Source organism: Candida jiufengensis (genome assembly GCF_024610255.1).
Source record: "Candida jiufengensis strain CBS 10846 chromosome Unknown scaffold1, whole genome shotgun sequence".
Taxonomy (NCBI): domain Eukaryota; kingdom Fungi; phylum Ascomycota; class Pichiomycetes; order Serinales; family Debaryomycetaceae; genus Lodderomyces; species Lodderomyces jiufengensis.
In genome coordinates, this window is record NW_026261562.1 from 2,297,034 (window position 1) to 2,322,707 (window position 25,674).

Consider the following 25,674-nt stretch of genomic DNA (forward strand, 5'->3'; position numbering starts at 1 on the left):
ACCAAATTAATTTAATTTAAAAAAACTTTTTATTACACAAAAACAAAATTTTTAATTATTTATAAAAATTATTTTTTTTATTTATTTATTTCCAACAAATTTATTTATAATATATTTTTACTAATGTTTTTGGATTTTATGAAGGATTTACTTTTGTATAACATACTTAAAGATTTACTAAAAATTGAATGCCAAAATTCTATGTCAAGCTACTGTTATAAAGTAAGTAATAAACTTAATTCATAGAATTTGATTATATAATCTTATTATAAGATGTTGTTCTTTTTTAATTTAATTTAATTTAATTTAATTTAATTTAATTTTTTTTTTTTTTTTTTTTTTTTTTTTTTNAAAATAATTTTTTTACTCCAACAACAAAATTTTTTTTTTTTTTCATTTTAGCAATACATTTTTATTTAAACAAATATTCAATTTAATGGTATAAGAATTTTAATATTTGTATAACATCTAAAATAATATAAAGAATAAGAATAAGAATAGATAATAGTTCAGTTATAATATTGAATCAGGAATTAAGTTATTAATAGAATTTGAAAAAGTCTAAAAGAAAAAACCCAATTAAAAGTAACAAATAGAAGAAGAATAAATAACTTATAAGATCAACCTGAAAAATTCAATTATTACTTATTTTTTTTATTAAATTAAAACCAAATATTTAAAAATGACTACTAAAACTCATCAATATAATTATAATAGAAGAAATTCAAATACAACTCCATATCAAATACCTATAAAATTTGATCATCATAGTAATCATTCACAAATGAATAATCATCAACAACATTCACCAATTTTACAACATCAATATCCTCAACAACAACAACAACATACTCAATTACCTCCAATATCTCAATTACCTCATCATAATTTTCATCAATCAAATTCTTCAATTTCTTCAACAAATTCAATTTCAAGTTTAAAACAAAGTCCTCAAATACTGCCTAATTTTTCAACTTTTTCAGTATCAAGTTCTATAACAACAACTCCAAAAGATTCTCAATTTCCATCAACTACTCAACAACAATTAAATTCTCCAATGTCTTCTACTACTTTATCATCACAACAACAAAATTATTTTCATAATAGTCCAAATAATAATAACATTAATAATCATAATTTAAATAATGGGAATATAGTACCAAAATTCCAACAACAACAACAGCAACAACAACAACAAGCAATATATAGTAATAAAGTACAACAACTTCTTAATTTAAAAGAGGAAGATATAATAGAAGAAGATCAAGATGATAATAATAGTAGTAATAATAATACTCCACAAGATATATCATTATCATCAGCTATATCGTCTCCACCAACGACAACAATCACAACAAACACAAGTAATACCCCAAATCATCATCACAATCATAACCACCACCAAAATCAACAATCACATTCAGGAATAATTCAACATCATGAAATATTACCAAAATTATCAAGAGAATTTGTAGTTAGAAGAATAAGTGAAGGAGAATCAGGTAGAGTTAAAGAAGATATTAGATGTGAAGCTTGTGGGAAAGGATACAAACATATTTCATCATTAGCTAAACATTTATGGGAACATACACCAGAATGGAATGTTACAAAAAAATTATTAATTTCAAAACATCAACAAGTTCAATTATTAGAAGCTGCTTCTATATTAATTGGTATGAATGAAAATTATTTGAATTCTCCTTTAAGTTCAGCTGAAATTAGTAGTGGTGATAATGATTCTGATACAAATTCAAATAAAAATCATAAACGTGCAACTAGTGTTTAGAAAATAGCATTAGTTTTATTTTTATTCATTTCGTAAATTATATGAATAATAGAATTATATTTATTTAATTTTATTTCATATTTATTTTTAATTTTTCATTAAGTATAAATTATTATTATTATGTATATATATAGTTTTTAATAATAATTTTGATTTTTTTTAATAAGTATAAATAAAAATTATTTGATCTCTATTTATGATTGGGATTGCTGTAAATTTCTTCAAAACTTCTACAATGCTAGTACTTTTTAAAACAGTATAAAAAACATGAGTCGCTACCAAATACGTGAATTTTTTACAAGCATCACCAGATTGAAGAAAAAAAAAGTTTACAACCAAATTTTATACATTTTCATTTTCTTTCTCTTAATAACCATCAAATATTTAGAATGAAAAGTTTTGGCTCGATCGTAAAAGGAAAATGCAAACTTTCTTCACTTTTAAATCAAATGATCAAACATCTTTTTTCATTGACAAACCGTTTTGGTAAGTCTATTAAAGCAAAACTTTTGTAATTCTACTTTGAAGAATTTAAACCTTATGGTTTTTTTTCTAATATTTGTAAAATAAGTCTTTGTACCAAAAAGAAGTGCATCATAGTACATCAGAGATTAATTTATGAGAAGGTCTTTCACCTTTTTTTGCTACTTTCTGGTGTCTCCAAGAACACATACATTTTTTAATTATATTCATTATTGATTTGTCATTAACTTTTCTACTATTTACATGATCTCTTTATACTCTACTTACACGACTGTACTCGTTAATTCATTAGCTACTAAGCTTGGTGTTTCAATTCCGTCGTTGTCTAGTTTTAGCACTAGATTTAAACTTCCCAATACTGGATCAAATTTAATCGAAGCGTTTTATTATCCCCGACTAGGTTACTTTTTTTCATCAACTCCACGTATAATTTCTTCATTCAAAGGTTGTAACTTTAGATATTGTTCTTTTAATTTATTTTGTTCTAAATGTTCTAATTCATTAATTTCTTGTTTTTTAGATTTTTTAGCTAATTGACGAGCTGCATCTTTTATTGGACCTTGTCTTAATGCTGCTCTTTCTGCTTTTTGTGAATAATTTATGAATATGAATGCTCCAGTTGCAAATAATATTGATGCTGCTAATGTTCTTTTTGATGCTGTTGACATTTGATTAATATTTTGATATTGTTAATATATACATTAGATTTATTTTTTTCCTCTCGTTAATTTTTATTTAAAGAACAGTCTTTAATATTCATCTTCTAATGAATTGGAGTTGCAAGACGTTTCCGAGTATTGAAGAGCTAAAATTATTAATGTGAAATGCTAAACGTTCAATCAGTAAAACATAGAAAGATGTCTAGTCATTAGTTTCTTATTCCTTTCTGATCAAACACATACAAATCTTCTCATGATAAAAGGGTCTAATTCTAGCTAAGAAATAATCCATATGGAAATCTTGAACAAAATATTCACTGATAATTGATGTTCGATGGCAATATATAAAATATCGTCAATACTAGTGACATATATATCCAACAATTCAAATATCATATATACAATATTGTTCAATGATAATATTACTTTTAAGTATATCTCGGAAATAATCGTATTTGTTAAAAAAACCGGATTAAATATCATCAAAATTAAGACGTCATACATTTAATAATATTTATTGAGTATTTAGTATTTAGTATTAAAGTATTAAATTAATTTTCTATGAACAAACCAAAATCCAATCGTAAACTGATTATTATATTGATTAATAATCAAAGAAGTAATATTAAGAATTTAGTTTAAGAGTCAATTTATATATAATTCAATTGTTATTTGTTAAAATTTAAAGTTAGGAATTATATTAAAATTCAACTTTGCTAAATAAATATATCATTAATTTGTACTCTCTCGGAATTTAACGAAGAAATATATATTTATTATTATTTATTTTATAAGAGAATCTTGTTACAACTGATTTTATTTATATGAATCAACTTAAAGTTATTGCAGTCTTTAGCTTCTGATTATTCTAATTCAATTATTTGAATTAACCTTTTCTTTTCAACCTTTAATAATTTATTACTTAGTAATTGTATATTGTATATCCATCACTCATATACATTATAATTCTCTTTTAACACAACCAAATAAAAATAGTAAAATTAATAAAATAAAATAATAGAAAAAAATAATAGAAAAAAAAAAATTAACACAAACACTTATATTTCTTTGTACCAAATTTTTAAATTTTGAATCAACAACAATAATAATTTTAGAAAGATTATCAAGTTAATATATCAATTAATCATTGATATTTTAAAGTAATAGATTTTACATGTACAAGATTTGAAATTAATTTTATTACTGAAACTTTTCAAAGAAATAGTACTATTCATATTACTTCCATAAATTTAAATTATAATTTTTTTGGATTAAATGATATAATAGAATGACTTCAAATTTTAATAATAATGAAAGTTATACAACTATTGATACAAAGCCTTCATCTAATTTAATTAATAATAATAATATGAATGATCCAAATTTATCATCTTCAATACAATTTCAAAATAATACTAATGGTGATAATTCATTTAATAAACCTCAAGTATCTAATTTAACAAAGACATTATTATCTTCAAATACATCATCATCATCAAATCATAATACTAATAATAGTACTAGCAATACCGATAATAACAATGCCGACAACAATAATGATACTCTAACAAATTTAAATACTACTACTACTGATTATATATCTGGAATTCATTATGATGACAATAGCAACAATCATCAACAAAATCAATCATCAAATCAAAAATATAATGGATCATTTCCACAACAAATTCCAAATTCACAAAACTCTTTTAATTATATACCATCATCACATAATACTCCTACTGTTGTTGGAACATCTTATACTTCAAATCTTTCATATAATGCTTCATTACCTTCAACTAATAATTTTATATCACAACCAATCCCAACTACAAATTCTTCATTTCAAGATAATAATCATAATAATCATCAAAATCAATTACATGGTATACATCCACCAAGTTCATTAACTTCTTCTGGATTTAAACCAAATTCTTTAACTCAACATGCATTACCTACTACAAATGTTTATACAGATACTGTTACTTCATCTTCGTCATCATTAAATAATAGATCTTCATTACCAAATTTTCCAAAATTTACACCATCACTGTTAAATCAACCACCACCACAGCAACAACAACAACAATCATCTTTTTCAATCCCCAATAATTATCAACCACCAATAGTTTATCATCCAACTCAATTTGGAAGTTCTTCTTTACAACATACTTATCAACAAAGAATTCCAAGTTCTTTACCAACTAATCCTTCAATTAATCAACAATCTTCATTTATAGATAATTCACAACAACAACCCCCACAACCCTCACAACCCTCACAACAACCGCAATATGTTAATAGACTTCAACAAATTTTATCTCATGATAAACAACCAAATTCACTTCCTACTTCTGGATCAATTCCTATACCACAAAGTGGTGGTAATACTTTCTCACAACCACAATCACAACCACAATCACAACCACTAGCACAACCTTCAACAGCTCAAGAAAATCATAAAAGTCACAAACACCAACAACAACAACCATATGTGCAACCAGAACCAGATCATTATCTTACATACAATGAATTCCTACAAGAACTTAATAAAAAGGATCAATTAGAGAATGGTACAAATTTTGAAGAACATTTAAATATAGTTGATTTCCCAGTCAATGATTTAATAATAATGTTATCATGTTTATTAACTAAAATAATAGAAGCAAATGATAAATTACATCCAAATCATTTTGAAAATACAATAGCAATTAGACAAAAGATAAAAGAAGAGAAAAAAATGAAAAAATTACATAAATCAAAAAATCAAAATGAATTTAATCAAGGTTTTATAATAGATCAACACCACCATAACAAAAATGAGAACTCAATGGATGAAGATATTATTGCAAAAGAAAATTATAAAATAGATGAAGATGAAATTGAAGAAGATTATGATGAAGAAAATCATGATAATAACGAGGAAGATGACGATGATGAAGAAGATGATGAAATGAAAAATAAATATTTAGCTAATGTATTAGCATTTCATGGTACAAATGTTCCAGGTATATCATTACAAGCATATTTAGCAAGAGTTTTGAAATATTGTCCAGTTACAAATGAAGTATTTTTATCATTATTAGTATACTTTGATAGAATTGCAAAAAAAGCAAATAATTTAAATCAAAAAAGAAAACATCAACCACCACAAACACCTGATACTTCAACAACTACATCATCTTCAACATCGTCAGAAGCAGAACAATTATTTGTAATGGATTCTTATAATATTCATAGATTAATAATAAGTGGAATAACAGTAAGTTCAAAATTTTTTTCAGATATTTTTTATAAAAATTTAAGGTATGCAAAAGTTGGAGGATTACCATTAGAAGAATTAAATTATTTAGAATTACAATTTTTATTATTATTAGATTTTAAATTAATGATTAGTGTTGAAGATTTACAAAATTATGGTGATTTATTATCAAGATTTTGGAAAAGAGAACAACAACAACAACAACAATCTCAAAATCATGATAGTATTGCTCAATCTCAATTGAACCAACCTAGTGGTGGTAATGGTAATGGTGATGATCAAAGTATTCATCAAACAAGTGAAGTAAAAGGTTGAATTTTAAAACGTGTTGTATAAAATTTTGTTGAATTCTGAAGATGTGAATTTATATGTAATTTTAAAATGGACAATTATTGTAAAATTCAAATAAATAAAAATATTGCTAAAATGTTGTATATAAATATATATATTAAGTATTTTGTTAAGTTTAAAAAAGTAATAAATAATAATAAAATTATTTGATTTTAAACGAATTTTAAATGTATTAAAAGATCTTTGTAATTGTTAAGTTTTTATAAACCAGAGTAAATATTTAATTTTGTGTAATATTGAGCAGGTAAATTATTTTTCCGAAAGTTTCATAAAAAACAATAATGTCTAAACATGAAATCGATCAGTGATTACATTGAAATGGTACCTCCCCCACTTTTCTATACTCGAAAGACTTGTTTCCATTCTAATTATCTCGAGAAATAAACTTCAATTAAAAGAAATTACTTGATTAGGTAAACTAATTAATCAATTGATATAAATTTAATGGCTTAAAATCAATTTTAGTAAAATTTCTAATTACTAAAAATTTGATTTTTACTACCCACACTTTTTCCCTAAAAAATCAAATACAATAAAGATCTCTTTATTTAGTTATAACGGTTTTATATCTAATTTGAAGTAATTTGTCATTTGATTTAAAAACCGAGAAGGTCAAATGTACATATATTTTATTGTTTGATGTATTTATAAATAAATTTGTTTTCTTTATACTTTTAAATGTATTTAATATAATATTTAAGCACAATATCAAATATAATAGAAATTAATTCGTAAATTTCAATACGTTTTTGGAAATTCAAATGATCTTAACTTTAACATTATATCTTACCCCAACTTTAAAATTTTATTGGCAAGACCGGTTAAACTGAAATACAATTAACCAAAACTATTCAAGTATTTACATGGCTTATAATATTAGTACAAGTTTAGTTTTTCGAAGCCCTGTTTATTTTCAAATCTTTCAAACTACTTATCTTCTTTTGTAATAACACAAAATTATACATGAAATATTACCCCTTAAGGCATATACTTTACATTATCATGTATAATTTCTATACATAATCAAATATGAATCAATTTATTTGAGTCAAAATTTTTGACTTAATGCTTATCGTATTAAATTGTTCTCCAATAAACGTTTCATTATAATTCATATATAATAGTAATAATATCCTTATTTCTTAACACTTTTTAGTTTATTAACTATTCAAAACTACTAAGATTTTTCTTGTTTATCATTACTTTAGATTTATTATCACTAAAATCTTAACAATAGATTTTAAAAACTTAATTTAGTAATCTTGTGAGGATTAAAATTCAAATTCTGACGTTATTATTATTTATATTACTATTATACCCCCAAATCATTTAGATATTTTTTGATGTATTCAATATAAGAATCCAATCTTGTACCACTATCAAAGTTTCATTTCATTAATCATAAACTAAAATAAAATAAGATTCAAGTACTTCATTAATTTATTCATTTCATTCGTTTCCTAACTTCAATTATTTCATATCATTTGTTGCAATCATTTAGCATCTACTTCAACATTTTACAACCAATTTAAAAAAAAAGTATGGATATCAATTCAATAATAGATAAATACCTAACATCATGGTATCCAACTTCAATACCCACAACAACAACTTCAATAAGTTATATAAATCCAACATATATAGAAGGTTTAAAATTAACTGCATTACAATTACAACAAGAATTGGCTACACAAACTAATTCAATATCATTATATTTTTTATCAAGAAATGCAAGAGCTGCTGCTGCTTCTTATACAATTTTAAGTAATCAACAACTTTTGGCTAGTATTACTGATACTTATGAAACTTCTTTTGAAACTACTGCAGCAGTTTCTGAACCATTGACTGAATTTGTTATAACTGCCACTGAAACTATATCTAGTCAAACTTCAACTTTAACAAGTTCAATAAATTTATCACATATAACTGATGAAATGATAAATTCAACATTATTATTAAAAAAATTAGAATGGGATTCAAACTTATATGCCATAAATATATCAGTACCATTTAATTTATTATTTACCATTTTTTTCATACTATTATTATTAAGTTTCATCATAATTGCTTGTTTAAGAAGTAAATCAAAATATTTTTCAATTTGTATGAGTGCTGGTTGTTTATTAGAAGCGGTTGGGTATATATGCAGATCAATTGCTCATTATAATTGGTCAAATCCAAATTTATTCGTACTACAAATTATTTGCTTAACTGTTTCACCTACATTTATAATGGCATCAATATATTATTTTTTATCACAACTAATAGTAGTTTATGGTTCCAATTTTTCACTACTAAAACCTAGTTTTATATCTTGGATTTTCATATGTTTCGATTTAATTAGTTTGTGTACTCAAGCTTGTGGAGGGATAATTGCAGCTATAGCATTGAAAAATTTCCAAAATACTGCTGTGGGGACTTTTATAATGGTTGCAGGAATTGGGTTTCAAGTTTTATCTATGACTTTATTCCTAACTTTTGTTTTGAATTTCTTGAGGAGAATTTATTTTGTTTCAGATTCCAGGAGATTTAATTTAACAGAATTTTTTGCATTATTATTCAACACCAAAAATGGAGTTAAAATACGACAAGAAAACAAATTAGAAGCAAGATATGATTCAAGGTATCAAGAATTAAGAAATAGAAAATATTTCAATTATATGCCATTAATTATATTAATTTCATCAATTTGCATATATATTAGATGCATATATAGAGTAATCGAATTAAGTGAAGGATGGAGAGGATTTTTAATTACTCATGAACCATTTTTATTAACATTAGATGGATTAATGGTATTTTGCAGTTGTTTAATATTTGTCCCATTCCATCCTATGTTAATATTAGGTAAAACTTTCAATATTTCAATTAAGAAAAGTTTGTCAATTAATGAAAAATCTCATGAAGATAATGGAAGTTTTATATCCTATAATTATAATGAATTTGATGATGATAGTAGTATTAAAAAATTTAGTGATATTTCAAATATTGACAAGAATGAGGTCCATTCTTCTAGTACGTTGTCTTCTGGTACTACTTTTAATAGTATATCATTACCAATTAAAGCTCAAATTCCACAAGAAAATGGAAATAATAATCAAAATCTACAATATAATCCTTATGACAATTATCATACCAATAATAATCAACAACATCAGAATTTCAATCCTTACAATAGTAGAGACAAAACTTACAACATTAACAATGTTGACCAACCAATGACCAATTCAATTAGTTTAACTTCAAGCAATAGTAATATAACAAACAAGAACTCTTACAATCATTATAAAGAATCAGACTACATCAACAATACCAAAAATCATACAATGAATACTTCAAATAGTAGAAATTCAAATTCAAGCTCAAATAACACATCGACCAAAAATTCATCTGATCAATCAAAAACATATTCCAATCCATATTTAACACCAACAAGATTTGCTCATTATAATGGAAATAATTCATCTACAACTACAAACAATACTCCAAGATCAGACACTACGAACAGTACTCCAAGATCAAACAATCATGACTTTGAATTTAATACTTATAATCGACAACGTTAAACAAAAGTTCAGTTCATTATACAATACTAGATATTATTTGCATATTTATTATTAAAATTAGTTATTAAATAGTTTGCTATATACTTCAGTTTTCTATATACTTTAAATATAGATTCTAAAATGCTTTTCCCCAAACAATATTCTAAATTCTCTAACTCTATTCCTTTATTGCCAAATCTTTATGAAATTGATCTTGATATCACAATTTTTTCCATAATTTTCTTTACCTTTTAGCTCTTGGAATCCAATTAGGAATATTTTTAACACAATATTTACCACAACATCCACATTTTTGATACTCTACTAAATCAGTTTGTTTATCTTGTAAAATTAATGATGGATGATAATTTGATATTGTACTTGTATTTTTATCTTTAAGTTGATCTTTTGTGAATACGTATGAGTCTTTTGACGCTGTTGTTAAATTTGTTGTTGTTGTTGTTGGTGACATTGTTCTATTAACTTGTTATGATGATTATTTGTTAGAACATTACTAGTATTCAACTCAATTATAAGTTGAAGTGAAAAATACAAGTAATCAGATTTTATAAATACTAATTATTAGTCACTGAAAGTAAAAATACATAATACATATAAAATTACAATTAATAATTTGTTGTTATCTTTATATTATTATAATCACAAGATCTTTAACAATTTTTAATTTCATAATTAAATTTTTGATAAGCAAACTTTAAAAATTAATAAAAATAATAATTTTTTGAAGTATTGTTGCAAAACATTACACAAAATCAGATTTAAGCATTTTCTTATCTTATCTATTAAATTTTGTAGCCGATTAATCATTTGGGATTTTAATAATTTGAGTCATTTATAGAGAAGAAGTATAGCCAACAACTTTAGACACCACCTCATATCTTACTGATTTCATTACTTAATAAGTTTGCATCAATTTTTTGTTCTCTAGCTAAATGCCTCCACATTTCATCAAACTAAAAGGATAATGTTAGTAATTTATTGAAAATAAGCTCGACTATTGTAAACATACTTGTTTATAAATTTTTTCATGAATAAACTTGGAGAATACTATTCCATAAGCACACCATTTCAAACCAATCTTCAAATCATTAAAATCTCTGAATTAAAAAGTTAGTATTTTTAATCTAAAAATGAAATCAAGGTAATACATACATTATATATTTTACTCCAAAATTCCATGACATGCTTGCAAGCCATTCAATTTCAAATGTTGGAATATTTGTTTCAGTAATATTAGCTTTGTATAATTTATAAAATTGACCAACAATATTTATTGAAGTTGATTTACTATTATCATCATAATTGTCATTTGAATTCGAAAGTTCCAAATAAATTCTTATCCATGTTATTAATGTAGATAAATTAGAAGATTCACTTGTTTCAAATGTAAAATTAATCATTGACCTTAAAATCTGTTGTTTTACATGTTTATTCACAACTTTCTTTGAATAATTGATTAGATTGACATATACATCAAATAATTTCAATTTCATTTTGGAATTTAATAATGATGTTTTTCGAATTAGCTGTAGAATTTGATCAATTGAACCGATCATTAACTCAGCTTCAAAAGCATAAGCATATAATAATTGCTTACATTCAACCCAATCTTCATTGTCGATTTTGTTAGTCGTAACTTCATCAATGATTTTATCCCCTTGCTCTTTTACATAACTCCAATTTAATTGATTTTCAACAGTTCTGGTTTGATTTACAATCATTGAAAATATTATCAAGTTTGCTCTAACTTTCCATATAAATATACTTTCATACCTTAATTTATCAATCTTGGGAGAAATTAAATTTGTAAAACCAATACAAGTGTGACATAATTGTATAACTCTATCATGATTATTATTTTCTTGACATACCAAAGATAAATTATAAGCTTTACTTGCAAACCATTCTAAATCATTTGTTGAAAATAAATGATTATTTATTTTATCCATTGTAAGTGCAAATTTACAACAACTTTCTAACATTTCACAAACATCTATTAAATCATTTGCGTTAATTTCAAAATCTTTTTCAATAGATGTTGAATATAATAATATAGCACATCTAAAACAAATTGGTAAAACAATGCCGAAAGATCCTAATTTATCGATAAATTCAGTTGACAATTCTCTGGACATTAATAAATTTAATAATTGTAATAATGAATTTTTCATAAATTCATTTGATAAAATTTCAGTACTTTCAATAATACATGCAGCTATTGTTAATATAGTAGTTGAATTTATCGGATGTTTAGTGATATTGGAAAAACAGACTATTGCTTTTTTTTCATCATTTAACTTCAAGTAAGCTCTAAATAAATTATATTGTGACAAAATATTAAATTGATCTTCTTCATCCATCAAATTATTTGACTTTATCACTGCCTTAGCATCTCCAATTGATAATTGATTGTTTTGAATTGCACGAACTATTTTACCTCTATCTTGATTATCCATATAATCCATATGAAATATTCTTGAAAGTGATAATTGTAACCAACCTGAACTTTGTTCATAATCTTTACTGTTATACATCAGAATTCCCTTTTTCCAAACTAATGCCATTATACTTGTTTTGGTCGTAACACTTAAAGGTTGTTGTATAGTTCTTTCAATAAGTTGAACAAACAGGACTAGTTCTTTAATACGGAAAAATGGTTCTTTGTTTTCAGCTAGTTCTATATTTACCATAAATTTCGCAATAATTAATGATTCAAGTTGTGCATGTTCAATACTAACATTAGTTATCAAATAGTCCAAACAATTATTTACACCTTTGTAACTTTTTAAAGTAATTTGTTCTAATAAACTAATAGTTTCATGTACTTTATCTGCGATATCAACTGACATCACCATACGCATCAACATATCATCAAATTTGGCTAAATCTTGTGGTTCATCTAAAATTTCAAAATATAAAGAATAAACTTCAAATACTTCTGAAAATTGATTTTGAATTTGTTCCAATGCAGTTATAGCTTTTGATGTAGAATCTTTATTTCCAATACATTTATAACATTTTATCAATAGGATATATAAATTGAGATATCTTCTCTTGATTAATTCTGAACTATCGTCATTTAAATGTAATTCAATTAATTTAATTGCAGTTGTTACTAAAAATTTTGTAATATCATATTTTCTTTCATTAAATTGATCTAGACCACAGTTATATAGAATTCGTGTAGAATCTAACACAAAATCTAATGGTAAATTTGAAACATTTAAATTTTTATTAATTTTTGATTCATAAATTTTTGATAGATTAAAATCTTTTAACAATACTGTATAATTTAAACTTAAAAGTAAAAATTTGTTATAATATTCATCAAGTAATAATTTTTGACTATCATTGAAACCATTTTCTACTAATAATTTATTTAAAATATTTTCTAAATGATTTTGACTCTTTTTTGCAACAATATTGATTGAATTATTAGTGTTTTGGACTGAAGTTGCAAACAATTTTATAAGACAATTAATTATTGTGAAACATCTGGTTATATTTGGATTTAATTTTTCATATACTATCAATATTGTAATTGCGAATAGTTGAATTTCTTGACTAGTTTCTATATCCAAAGTAATTGAGCCACTAATATTCCAAATTTTAGTTGCAATTGAATCTAACAGTTCTTGTAAATCTGTAGGTAGTTGAATTAATAAAGGATCCAGATCAATTGTTCCACATATATTTTCCGCTATTGGTAATATCAAATCAATCTTTTTTTGAATTAATAAATCTGTATTTCCTTCATACTGTTTAGAACTAAGAGTATTATATATTTCTTTAGCAGTTTCTATGAAACGTTAGCCTAGGTTCAATAAAATTCTTATAATCAGTACTACTTACTTAATAAATTATTTATACTTCCTTGAATATTTGAAACTAAATGTGTCATATTTATGAAGTGTTTAAAAGAGTACAAGTAAAATAAATTGGTTGTAAAAAAAATTGGTTGCCAAATTTTTATATACAAAAAAAATAATTTACAAAACAGTTTAGTTTACAATTCAAAAGAATCAAAGATCAAATTCTTCACTTTAACGTAAAAAATATTATATTGTACATTTAAAGTCATGCTAACTATAATTCCACCAAAACACCTTTATTTGAAACCTCATTCATTAAAACTAAATCATTTAGTTTTTACTAGTTTTTTTGGTTGAAGCTTTTTTTTCTTTATCTTGTTGTTCTTTTAATACTCTTTTAACAATTTTTTGTTCTTCAATTAAGAAAGCTCTAACAATTCTTTCTTTAACACAATTAGCACATCTTGAACCACCATAAGCTCTTTGAACAGTTTTATGAGTTTTTGAGACTTGAGCATATTCTCTTGGTCTTAAAGTTGAAATACCAGCTAAAGCGGAACCACAGTCACCACATTTAACTCTTGAAGCAGCTTTTTTGACATGTTGAGCAACTAATTTTCCACCTGGGGTTTTAACAACCTTGATTTTATTTGATCTGGTGTTGTCTATAAAAATAATTGTTAGTATTATATTTTTTTATTGTTTATGAAAATTCCAACCACTAATTGCTTGTCTCGCTAACTGATTGATCTTTTAACATGAAGACTGAACTTGACGTCCGTAAATGAAAATTTATTCGTTTTATCGATGAGATGAAGGCAAATTATTTTGCTCTCTACTTTACTTAATAAATATTGTGAATTTCTTGGATGTGAACACATGGACATTACTTTTTGAATATTGATGATCTTGATGAGCTATATGTAGTTTGTTGTAGCCTCTGTCTAGTTCTTTTTATAAACATATCTTATGATTTAAAATTTATATGGTACTCCATCGATGATTTGTATTCACTTTATTCCCCTTATTTCATCTTTCAATAAACAAGTTCTATACAGCATGTGGTTGAAATATTAATCTTAAGTTATTGATATTAAAACATACATGGATTTCTTCTTCTATAAGTAACACGTTGAGCCATTGTTGATTATGTTATTAAAGTATGGATATAAGTTGTTGGTAAAAATTTAACGTGAAAAATTTATTAATATTATTTTTTTTCACTCTCTTTCTCACTATACAATATTAATTTCTTACTTTATTAACAAAACTTTTTTTCTTTTTTCTCTCTCTCTTCTATTACCATTTATTTTTGTGTTACTATTTCTGCTTAACTATTGATTGATGAAGTAATGCTACCATATTACAGGCTTAACTATGGATCATACAAAATTTTTATTACTACAATCCTCGCTCACATGATCAATTGTGACTGCTTTTTTTTTGATAGATATTTTATACAGTCCCGATATTCATGTAAAGTACATAGATTTATAGAAGAAGTTTAAGGGTAATCAGTTGACTACTCAATAATGATAAAATTATCCTTATAGGAGAATAATATATGTGATAGTTCAACACCTTACTTTCTGGGCAGTCGAGTTATGGTATTGTTCAAGAAACGCAATTCTGTGTGTAAGATAATATCTTATACAACTTATTGCAACATCAACTATAAGGAGTTGAGTTATAGAAGTTTTATAGAAATAACCTGTCATATTTGAGACCGAAGAGCTTATGCCTTGTTCATTTGTCTATATCATTTATAAACTAATCTTCACATTTATAATTTATTATCATCTCTTTCAATAGCAATAACTTCCATTTCTAAAGGTACACCCAAAGGTAATTCTTTAACAGCAACACAAGATCTAGCAGGTTTATGTTCACTAAAATATTTACCATAAACTTTGTTAAATTCACCAAATTGAGAATTCATATCAGTTAAAAATATATTAGCTTTTACAATATGATTTAATGAAGAATTTGAAGCTTCTAAAATGGCTGAAACGTTTTTGATAACTTGTTCGGCATGGTCTTGGATTGTTGCTGAAGTTGGTAATGGTTTGTTTTCTGGAGTATATGGAATTTGACCTGAAACATAAATGAAACCTGTTGGTGATAAATTTGTTAGTAAAAATTGACTCTTTCTAATCTTTTTTAAATCAATTGATGTCCTATAGTTACATACCGTTGACCTTGATTGCTTGCGAATATGAAGCAGCAGGTGGTGGAGCTTGTTGAGTTCTTACCTATTAATATAATCTTGTTAGTATTTCGATTCTTCACGTTTTTAAATTCGTGTTTTTAGTATCAATTGATTCAACATACTGGAGTAATTGATGAATTGAATCTTTTAGCAGACATAATAGTTGATTTAAATGATTGTGGACTTAATTTATTAAACATTGAGTTGTGTTTTTTTGATTACAAATCTTAAAATTTCAATGATTTATAAGGTTATATTTTGTTAAAGTAGTAGATCCCTTATTTCGGAATTTCTTCCCAATCTTGGAGTAAATTGCGCGAGTCAAACTTATACGAACACTAAAAGAGTCAAAACTGGTAAGTGAGACATATTGATACAACATTATCATTAGTTTACTATTTACATTTATCTATAATTGAGTTTAGCTTAACCCCTTCTTTTTGATTTATTTTTCTTTTTAGATTTGGATTTTTTCTTTGTTGATTGTTTTGATTTTGATTTATCTTGAAATTTACCTTGACCATTCAAAAAATCAGAACTAAATTCAGCATCATCTTCATTTTCTATTTTATTTTTAGATTCTTCAATTAATTCAGGTTCTGATATTTTACCAAATTGCGTAATGTCACCACTAGATAAAACAGCTTCTGATTTTTCAAATAATTGTTCACATAATGCTTCAATTTTACATAAGGCATTGAAATATTTTATAAAATTTTTGAAATCTTCTTCAATTTGTTGGAGATTGTTTGTGTTCTTGTTTGGATCTTTATTGTAGACTGAAATTAAATCTTGCTCTATTTTACTTGCATAATTTGCTATAATTTTACAATGCACTGGATTTGAAGCTAAATCTTTATTAACTTCATTTGGTGTCATTTTGTCATATTTGACAAATAATTCGACTTCCTGTCTTGACGTTATTTCAACTGGTTCTTCTTCTACTATTCTTTCAACTTGTTCGTTGTTGGCCAGTTTCACTTTGAAGTAGAGCTGTCTTGCTTCAGGTACTTTACCAATCCATCCAATTAATAAAACCAGTAATTCATTACTATAGTCATGTATATCATCTTTTTTACTAAAATTTTTATCCAATTTGATGATATCCAACCTGATTAATTGATTAATCATTAAACAAAGTATAGTTATCAATTTTTTGGCAATTGATTCAGCCAATACAACTTCATAACCACCATCAATTTCTAATCCTTCATTTGCAGTTAAATAAAAAGCACTATTCGTAAAAAATTCATGTAATAACATCAGTTGTTCAACTTCACTTAATATTAATTTATCTCCTTTCCTTGTGAAAATATAAGGTTTAGTTGTTTCAAATTGACCTCTCAATCCAGCTGAAAGTTGGAAAACATAATCAACTAAAGTATTTGATAAATTAATATCATGAGTTAAGAACCAAATAATTATTCTTCTATGACCATTACACATCAACATTTCATCCATACATGCTCTTGCTAATTGTGAATTACTTAATAAAAACAATTCAAAATTTGTTATTCTAAAAATTGGTATTATTGTTTTATTTTGATCTTGTACTATTTCAATTTGATTATCAGTTGCTGGAGATGTCCAATATTTGTAAATTTTTTCAGGAGTTATTTGTGATTTTATATTATGTTTTTCATCATAAATAGCTTTTGAAATTGTGTTTATTATTCTTTGACCCATACTTTGCTCTTGACTGGCATTACTTTCAATACTTCTTCGACCTAAATATTCAAAACGTAGTTCAAGATCACTCCATTCGTGCAAAATATATTCTCTAGAAGAGTCAACTGTTTTAAATAATTTAAGAGTTTCTGTTTTAAATTCTCCATTTTCACCTCTAGCTATATCTCTCCAATCTCGACCAAATTCATCAAATTGAATATCAATATTTTCGTCTTCATTTTCCACTTGTTTCAGTCTTCTTTTGATTTCTTCTTTGGTGTAATTTTTTCGAATCAGTTCACTCTCTTCATCATTTTCATCACTCCCATCTTCTTCCACTTCTTCTTCTTCATCTTCGTCGTCATCATCTTCACTTTCTTCAAGACATTCATACTCTTCCAACATATATTTGATATCTTCATCAAATCTATCAGCATATTCCAAATCAATTAAAATATCTCCTATTTCAGATACACTTTTACAGCGGTTTAATTTTCTACTTGCGTGCTCTTTATTCTTTGATGGTTCATCAATTTGTGAATATTGTTCACTAGTGAAAGAAGTACCTGAATAAAGAACCAATAACGCAATCATAATTAATCTCATATCAAGCAGTATAGCACCACCGTTGTCTATAACTCTTGCCAAAGGTTGTATAAAGTTAAAAATTGGTTCATCACTTAAATCTATGAAATCCTTTAAATAATCATTATCTAATTTTTTTTCATATGATTCACCATTTATAGACAGTGATGGATTTTTATTCAATGCCCAAGCTAAAACATATCTTATTGAACTTGAGCCTTTTAATACTTGTAAAATTATTGGTGGTGTTTCTAATTCAGAATCATGTTTAAGATTATTAAACTCAATTCTCCTATCAATTTCAAGACCCAACAAGATTATATTTGTATGACATTTCCAAAGTTTTAAAAAAGTATGTAAATAAGGATTCTGCAGTAAATTAAAAATATCATCTTGATTAGGCATTAATTTATAAATTGCCATCAATAAAACACACGCTACTGAATAAACTAATTTTAAACTATGTTCATTCGATGCAAGTGAAGGATTTGGAGTCCATTTTGATAATGACTTGGCCCAGTTTTTATCTGAATTATCTATAAACCTCAATCTTAATTCATCATTTGCATTTAATCCTAAATGAATTAATTGAACTAATTGGAAAAATTTAGTTGAAAGATCAAATTTTATAGAATCTAATTCCATGAATTCATCTTTTTCATATTTATCATACAGGAAACTGATTAATAAATCAGAAATAAGTTGAACTCCCAATGTATTATCATCATTTTCTTCAGGTTGTGTAAAAGGATCACATAATGCAATTGCAACTTTGAATATGAATCTAAGATATTGATCTTCAATTGGTATTTTTAGTATGTTGGCAATGTCTTCATGTCTTTTATTGAAATTTTTGAAAGGTCCTTTTGGAGGTATTGCAAATTCATATTCTGAATGCTCTATCTCATCACCCGATCCTTGATCCAGCATATCATTTCCATTACAAATGTATGTTGTGTTGTAAGTTTTCTTGATTTATTAGTGTTGTAAATAAGTTTCTGAAAAGAAATAAAAAATACAAAATCCTGCGTATAAGGTTTTAGGTTTCACATTTTAATGAAGAGCATAAATAAGACAAAGTTTGTAAATAAATCAATCATGTATACTTGATCTATCTAAATAGTCTATTTAAAAACGTCTAATAATCTAATTATAAGTATTAACATTGAAAATTTGTTTTAATCCTTTACCGAAAATACCTCTAACACTTGAAGACCTGCTTCTTGAATATGCAACTAGAACGGCCAAACTTATTGAAAATACAATACTTTCAATTCTTAAATTTCTTTTTGATGGTTCTGATGGTATAAATGTACCTAAACCTCTTGGAGCAACAAATAATCCTAATTCTTTTCTTCTTTGAGGTGTTTCAACAAATGAAGAAAATCCACATGCAAGAGATCCTGCAGCAACACAAATTGTATCATCCCAACGAGTTCTTGGTACATTTGGAAATAATTTGGGTAAAATTCTTGTTCTCGCTAAACAAACTGCATACCACATGAAACCAATGAATGCACCAAGAAAACAAGATGATCTAATTGAAGATTTTATAGCACGTAATAATCTTGCTGACATTTTAACTTTCAGTGGGAATAATAACATCAATAAATTCAATGGTAAATATACAGTAGCGGCAAATTTAAAACCTCTCCAAAATCTCCATAATGCATGAATTTCACAATTTTTACTTACAAAAGCATGTACAGCTTCACATTCAATAGGTTGATTTATAACAGTATTACCTCTTTTTGGATCTTTACCATATTTTATAAAATATGGAGTTAAATAATCTTCATATGGTCCATGTTCTCCATAAATTATTTCTTTATTTCTAACTAATTTTAAAACTTCAACAAAATCAGGATCCATATTTGCAGCTGAAGTAATCCATTTTGAATAAGCAGGTGGTAATCTTTCTGGATAATAAAACCAACAAAACATTATAGGAGTACAACTTGCAATAAATAATAATGCATCACCATATTTTGATAAATTTGGATGTACGATTTTGGATAATGATGAAGAAAAAGCAGTATCTAAAGCTCTTGTTGCAACTAATAAAGTTAAATCTAATGAATTATATCTACCAATTTTAACAATATGACTTTGATATAATGGGAAAGTAATTAAAGCAGAAATAAGTGAAGAAATTAAAGTTGAAAAAAATAATGTTTTAGTTGGTGATTTAAAATTCTTATTTTTTTTCAAAAATCCATAAATTAATGGTTCTAAAATATTTATACCAGCTATTAAACTAGCAGAAAATATAGGAAATTTTCTAAAATGTAAAGCTTTTATTATTGTCTTTTTAACTCTTGGAATAATTTTATCATATTTATGTTTTTTTATTGCACTTATAATTTGTCCTAAAACTTTTGGTAATACTAAATAAAGATAAGCATAAATAAATGCTTTTAATGAAGGTTTTGCAACACCATTTATTAAATAATTTAATAATAATTGGTTTTGTATAATTCTTTTATTACCAATATTAGATTTTATTTGAGTCAGCATCTGTTAAGTTCATATATGGGAATTTAATCCTTTAATTCAACATAATATGGGAAAAATTAATTTTTTTTTATTCTATATGTTTAAATGTTAATGAAATATTCAAGAATTGTAAATAATAATAAAAGTAAATAGAGAAATTAAATAAATTTTAATTTGTGAAATATTTTTTTTTTTTTTTATTTATTAATTAATTTTATTACCAGAATTTTGTATTGTGATATTTAATTTATACTGAGTGTCAAATTATTGAATTTATTGACATTGAGTTTTTTTAGTGACATTATATTGTTTTCATACTTTTTATTAGTTATAAGTTTCAATAAGAAGTTAATAAATGATGAATTCAGTTTAATTTTTAAAAAAAGAAGAAGTGTTTAGAGATTCTGATGTAAATAATAACTAATCATGAAAAAGTTGATATACAATTAATAAACGACACTTTTATAGCAATATTAATAAAACATTTGAAATAAATATAATAAGACTATAAAAAAAAAGTAATAATAAAATTACGCGTATGTCACAGTATTAATTTTCGCGACATGATAAAAAAAAAGTAAAATAAAAAATTCTCCACATAATATTCTCGACATTTAATTAAAATATATTCTCTACTTACAATAGAAAAAAAAGTCGTTGAAAATTATGTGTTGGTCAAAATTAAATTGATTCGAATAATTATTACGAACAAAAATATCAATACAAGTGGATCAAACAGTCTTAATATATTACTAGTTACAATTCAATTTTTTTTTATTTTCATCTCAATATTGAATCATATTTAATTTATTTATTTATATTTAATCAATTGATACAGTTAATTAGTTCAAATCACTTTCCAAGAAAAATTAATTTCATTAAAAGACAGAATTGAAATAATCTCATAAATTGATATATATAGATTGATGAAATAATGGTAAAGATAAGTGAAATAAATAGAACTTCAACTTTTGCTTGGAGTCTGGATAGTCTTCCATTATTAGTAACTGGAACTGTTGCAGGTACTGTTGATATAGATTTTAGTTCTTCAGCAACTTTAGAATTATGGGATATTTTTTCACCAACAAATAATGATAAACCCATTTTTACTTCATCAGTTGAAAATAGATTTAATGCATTAGCATGGTCAAAACCTTTTGAAGGTAAATCAAAGGGAATAATAGCTGGTGCATTTGAAAATGGAGATATTGAATTTTGGGATGCTGAAATTTTAATTAAAACTAAAGATCTTTCAAAAGCTTCTATACATAAAGCTGAAAAATCAAAGGGAGTTATTAAATCATTACAATTTAATCCTATACAACCTCATATTTTGGTTACTGGTGGTACAAATGGTTCAATTCTTATATGGGATACTAAAACTTTTAAAGAACCTTTTGGACCTGGTCAAGCAATGACTCCAATGGATGAAGTAAGTTGTGTTTCATGGAATAATTCAGTTAGTCATATTTTTGCAAGTACTGGTAATAGTGGTTATACATCAATTTGGGATTTGAAAAGTAAAAAAGAAGTTTTACATTTATCATATAATGGACCATCAGGTAGAGCTAATTTTTCTCATGTTGCATGGCATCCAACAAAATCTACTCAATTAGTAACATCAAGTGATAATGATTCATGTCCATTAATTTTAACTTGGGATTTAAGAAATTCGAATGCACCAGAAAAAGTTCTAGAAGGTCATAAAAAGGGAGTTTTATCATTGGATTGGTGTAAACAAGATCCAGATTTATTGATTTCAAGTGGTAAGGATAATTCAACTTTATTATGGAATCCAATTGAAGGTAAAAAATTAGGTGAATATCCAACTACTGCTAATTGGGCTTTTAAAACGAGATTTGCTCCATCAGCTCCAGATATTTTTGCGACTGCTTCATTTGATGGTAAAATAATAATTCAAACTATACAAGATACTTCACCACCTGTATCCACAAAAGTTGCTGCATCTAATGATGATAATGAATTTTGGAGTGAATTATCAGTTACTGAAACTCAACAACCAGTATTTGAAACAAGACAAGCTCCAGCTTGGTTAAAAACCCCAATAAGCGCATCATTTGGTTTTGGATCAAAATTAGTTATTGTAAAAAATAGTCCAAAATCAGTTGTTACTGTTGAAAAATTTTTAGTTAAAGGTCATGAAAAATCAGATAAAATATTTAAAGATTTGAAAAATGAAGATTATGAATCCATTATAGACACTCATTTGAAAGATGACATTGTTAATGACCTTGATAAAGCCGATTGGGAAGTTTTAAAAAATTTCTCAAAACACGGTAAAAAAGATTTATTCAATGAGCAAGAACCAGAAGAAAAAGACAATAAGAAAAATGTCCATAATAACGATGATGAAGAGAAGAAAGACGGTGAGAAAATTGAAGTTGAAGAAGATGATTTCTTTTCTCATCTTGGAAATGGTAAAGCAACTACCAGCAAAACGTTTGTACCTTCAGGAGATTTCACCATATATAAATCAAGTTCTTCAGATATTGATAAAAAATTGATAAACTTAATATTGAAAAATAAAATAGAAGATGCTGTTGAATCAAGTTTGAGTCAAGATAAATTAATTGATGCATTGGTTTTGGCTTTAGATGCATCAGCTTCTGTTAAAGAGAATGTTAAAAATGCATATTTTGAAAAATATAAAACTAACAGTTTATCAAGAGTCATTTATAATGTTTCATCTAAGAATGTTACAGATCTTGTTGCTCATGCGAATGTTGATAACTTTAAAGAAATTGCAATTGGTATAACTTCTTTTACTACAGACACAGATGAGTACAATAAAAAGATGTCAGAACTAGGTGATAGACTTTTGGAAGCTGACAAAAAGAATAGGGATAATGCTATAACCTGTTATTTGGCTGGTTCTGCTTTGGATAAAATTGCTAACCTTTGGCTACAAGAATTACCTGATTTAGAATCAGACTTGTTAAAATCTGATACAAAGGATATTTCAACTCCATCTGAAGCTCGTTTACAAGCATTAACAAATTTTGTTGAGAAAATTGCAACATATAGACATTATTCTAAAACTGAAGGTATTATTTCTGGACCATTAGTAGAACCAATTTCAAAAGCTATATTGGAATTTGTTAATCTTGTTGCAGGTACTGGTGAATTTGATTTAGCTGATAAATTTTTACAATTATTGCCAAGTGAATTTGCAGGTGTTGAAAAAGAAAGAATTTTGAAAGCTACTGGTAAAGACGTTGCTAACACTTCTGTTAAACCAAAAGTTGAACCAAAGCCATTACCAAAAAATTTACCTAAAAAATCTGCATATTCAAATGTTTCAAATCCAATTACACCTCAATCTCAATATCAACCACCACAGCAACAACCACAACATTCTCAATATCAACCACAACATCCACAACAACAATACAATAAACCATCGTCAATACCACAAATTCCTCCAATTTCTCAACAACCACCAATTTCTCAACCAATAAATAATTATGCAACTTCCGCTCCAAAATCTAATCCTTATGCTAGAGCAAATCCTTATGCTCCATCAAATATTTATAAAGCTACAACACCAACTGGGGCTCCACAAGCTCAAGCAAATACTGGTATTCCACCTCCACCACCACCATCTGGAGGATCTAGATCTAAACAAGAAACTGAAGGTTGGAATGATTTACCAGACTCTTTTAAATCAAAAGCTAGTGCGCCACGTCGTCCTGCTGCTTCAGCTGCCGCTACAGCAACTACACCATCTCCTGGTCCATTAACCTCTCAACCAAGTCAATCAAGCGTTAATTCTTTTGGACCACTCAAACGAACAGTTTCAACTAATAATGTTCCACCACCTCCGCCAAAAAGTGCAAGTCGTACAGTTTTAAAATCAACAGTTCCAACCCAACCTATTTCATCACCAAAACCTCAACATTCAAATAAATATGCCCCACCACCAGGTGTTGAATCAGCTATCTCAACTCCAGGTTTCACTGCTCCTTCAACTGCAAATGCATCACCTCGTGCAGCTAAAAAGAACCCATATGCCCCAACAACTGAAAACATTCCATCAAAAATTACTTATGCATCACCACCAGCTCAACAATTTTCAAATGGTCCTCCAGCTCATATAAGTTTACCACCAAAAAATCCTTATGCTCCACCACCTTCTTCAAATTTAACTCCAAGTAAAGGAATTGCATTACCAGATAAGAATTTCGGTTCAGCTCCACCACCTCAACAACCTTTTGGAACTACAATGGCAACTCCAATTCAACCTCCATTCAGTGGAATCCCTCCACCACCACCAACTGGTTCAATTATCAAAAATCAGCCACCAGCTAAATCTACAACAGCCCCACCGCCACAACCACCACCACAACATCAACAGCAAGAGCCAGAACCAGAAGAGATAAAACATCCTAAAGGTGATAGATCTCATATTTCAGAGGATTCATTACCAATCTACCAATCATTAAGTAAAGTTGCAGAGACTATAAAACCAAGCATTCCAGAGAAATATGCAAGACATGGAGCAGATATGGAACAAAGATTAAATATATTATTTGATCATTTAAATAATGAAGAAATCAGTAAATCATTAATAGAATCATTAAAACAATTAAGTTCAAATTTAGAACAAAAACAATTTGATCAAGCAAAAGCTATTAATGTTGAAATTGCAACAAATTTTAGTGATGAATTAGGTAATTGGCATACAGGACTTAAACGTTTAATTACAATGGCAGAGGCAATGTATTAATGTTGGCAAGAGAAGAAGCAAAAATTCAAAAAAAACTACAAATAAAAGTA

General features: G+C 26.2%; 10 protein-coding genes across 10 annotated transcripts; 4 read left to right on the forward strand and 6 right to left on the reverse strand. All coding sequences in view use genetic code 12, as the record gives it.

Annotated features, from left to right (window-relative positions):
- Window positions 1–682: 682 nt before the first annotated feature.
- On the forward strand, window positions 683–1,786 carry KGF54_004753 (uncharacterized protein; the record flags this gene model as incomplete). The annotated part of the gene is made up of 1 exon (XM_051765485.1): window positions 683–1,786. One exon carries the CDS (start codon window positions 683–685, stop codon window positions 1,784–1,786), a length of 1,104 nt encoding a protein of 367 aa, XP_051618794.1.
- An 884-nt stretch (window positions 1,787–2,670) lies between these two features.
- On the reverse strand, window positions 2,671–2,937 carry KGF54_004754 (uncharacterized protein; the record flags this gene model as incomplete). The annotated part of the gene is made up of 1 exon (XM_051765486.1): window positions 2,671–2,937. One exon carries the CDS (start codon window positions 2,935–2,937, stop codon window positions 2,671–2,673), a length of 267 nt encoding a protein of 88 aa, XP_051618795.1.
- A 1,279-nt stretch (window positions 2,938–4,216) lies between these two features.
- On the forward strand, window positions 4,217–6,505 carry PCL7 (Pcl7p; the record flags this gene model as incomplete). The annotated part of the gene is made up of 1 exon (XM_051765487.1): window positions 4,217–6,505. The coding sequence occupies one exon, from the start codon at window positions 4,217–4,219 to the stop codon at window positions 6,503–6,505; it is 2,289 nt and encodes a 762-aa protein (XP_051618796.1).
- A 1,577-nt stretch (window positions 6,506–8,082) lies between these two features.
- On the forward strand, window positions 8,083–10,107 carry KGF54_004756 (uncharacterized protein; the record flags this gene model as incomplete). The annotated part of the gene is made up of 1 exon (XM_051765488.1): window positions 8,083–10,107. One exon carries the CDS (start codon window positions 8,083–8,085, stop codon window positions 10,105–10,107), a length of 2,025 nt encoding a protein of 674 aa, XP_051618797.1.
- Window positions 10,108–10,330: 223 nt separating this feature from the next.
- Window positions 10,331–14,008, reverse strand: SPO22 (Spo22p; the record flags this gene model as incomplete). Its single annotated transcript, XM_051765489.1, has 5 exons — window positions 10,331–10,562; window positions 11,050–11,060; window positions 11,117–11,204; window positions 11,260–13,906; window positions 13,978–14,008. 5 exons carry the CDS (start codon window positions 14,006–14,008, stop codon window positions 10,331–10,333), a joined length of 3,009 nt encoding a protein of 1,002 aa, XP_051618798.1.
- A 241-nt stretch (window positions 14,009–14,249) lies between these two features.
- On the reverse strand, window positions 14,250–15,060 carry KGF54_004758 (60S ribosomal protein eL34; the record flags this gene model as incomplete). The annotated part of the gene is made up of 2 exons (XM_051765490.1): window positions 14,250–14,584; window positions 15,024–15,060. 2 exons carry the CDS (start codon window positions 15,058–15,060, stop codon window positions 14,250–14,252), a joined length of 372 nt encoding a protein of 123 aa, XP_051618799.1.
- A 642-nt stretch (window positions 15,061–15,702) lies between these two features.
- On the reverse strand, window positions 15,703–16,286 carry MMD1 (isoleucine biosynthesis protein; the record flags this gene model as incomplete). The annotated part of the gene is made up of 3 exons (XM_051765491.1): window positions 15,703–16,031; window positions 16,111–16,171; window positions 16,251–16,286. 3 exons carry the CDS (start codon window positions 16,284–16,286, stop codon window positions 15,703–15,705), a joined length of 426 nt encoding a protein of 141 aa, XP_051618800.1.
- A 268-nt stretch (window positions 16,287–16,554) lies between these two features.
- On the reverse strand, window positions 16,555–19,311 carry KGF54_004760 (CCR4-NOT core subunit; the record flags this gene model as incomplete). Its single annotated transcript, XM_051765493.1, has 1 exon — window positions 16,555–19,311. The coding sequence occupies one exon, from the start codon at window positions 19,309–19,311 to the stop codon at window positions 16,555–16,557; it is 2,757 nt and encodes a 918-aa protein (XP_051618801.1).
- Window positions 19,312–19,527: 216 nt separating this feature from the next.
- On the reverse strand, window positions 19,528–20,898 carry KGF54_004761 (uncharacterized protein; the record flags this gene model as incomplete). The annotated part of the gene is made up of 1 exon (XM_051765494.1): window positions 19,528–20,898. The coding sequence occupies one exon, from the start codon at window positions 20,896–20,898 to the stop codon at window positions 19,528–19,530; it is 1,371 nt and encodes a 456-aa protein (XP_051618802.1).
- Window positions 20,899–21,811: 913 nt separating this feature from the next.
- On the forward strand, window positions 21,812–25,624 carry PGA63 (Pga63p; the record flags this gene model as incomplete). The annotated part of the gene is made up of 1 exon (XM_051765495.1): window positions 21,812–25,624. The coding sequence occupies one exon, from the start codon at window positions 21,812–21,814 to the stop codon at window positions 25,622–25,624; it is 3,813 nt and encodes a 1,270-aa protein (XP_051618803.1).
- Between the last annotated feature and the right edge of the window lie 50 nt (window positions 25,625–25,674).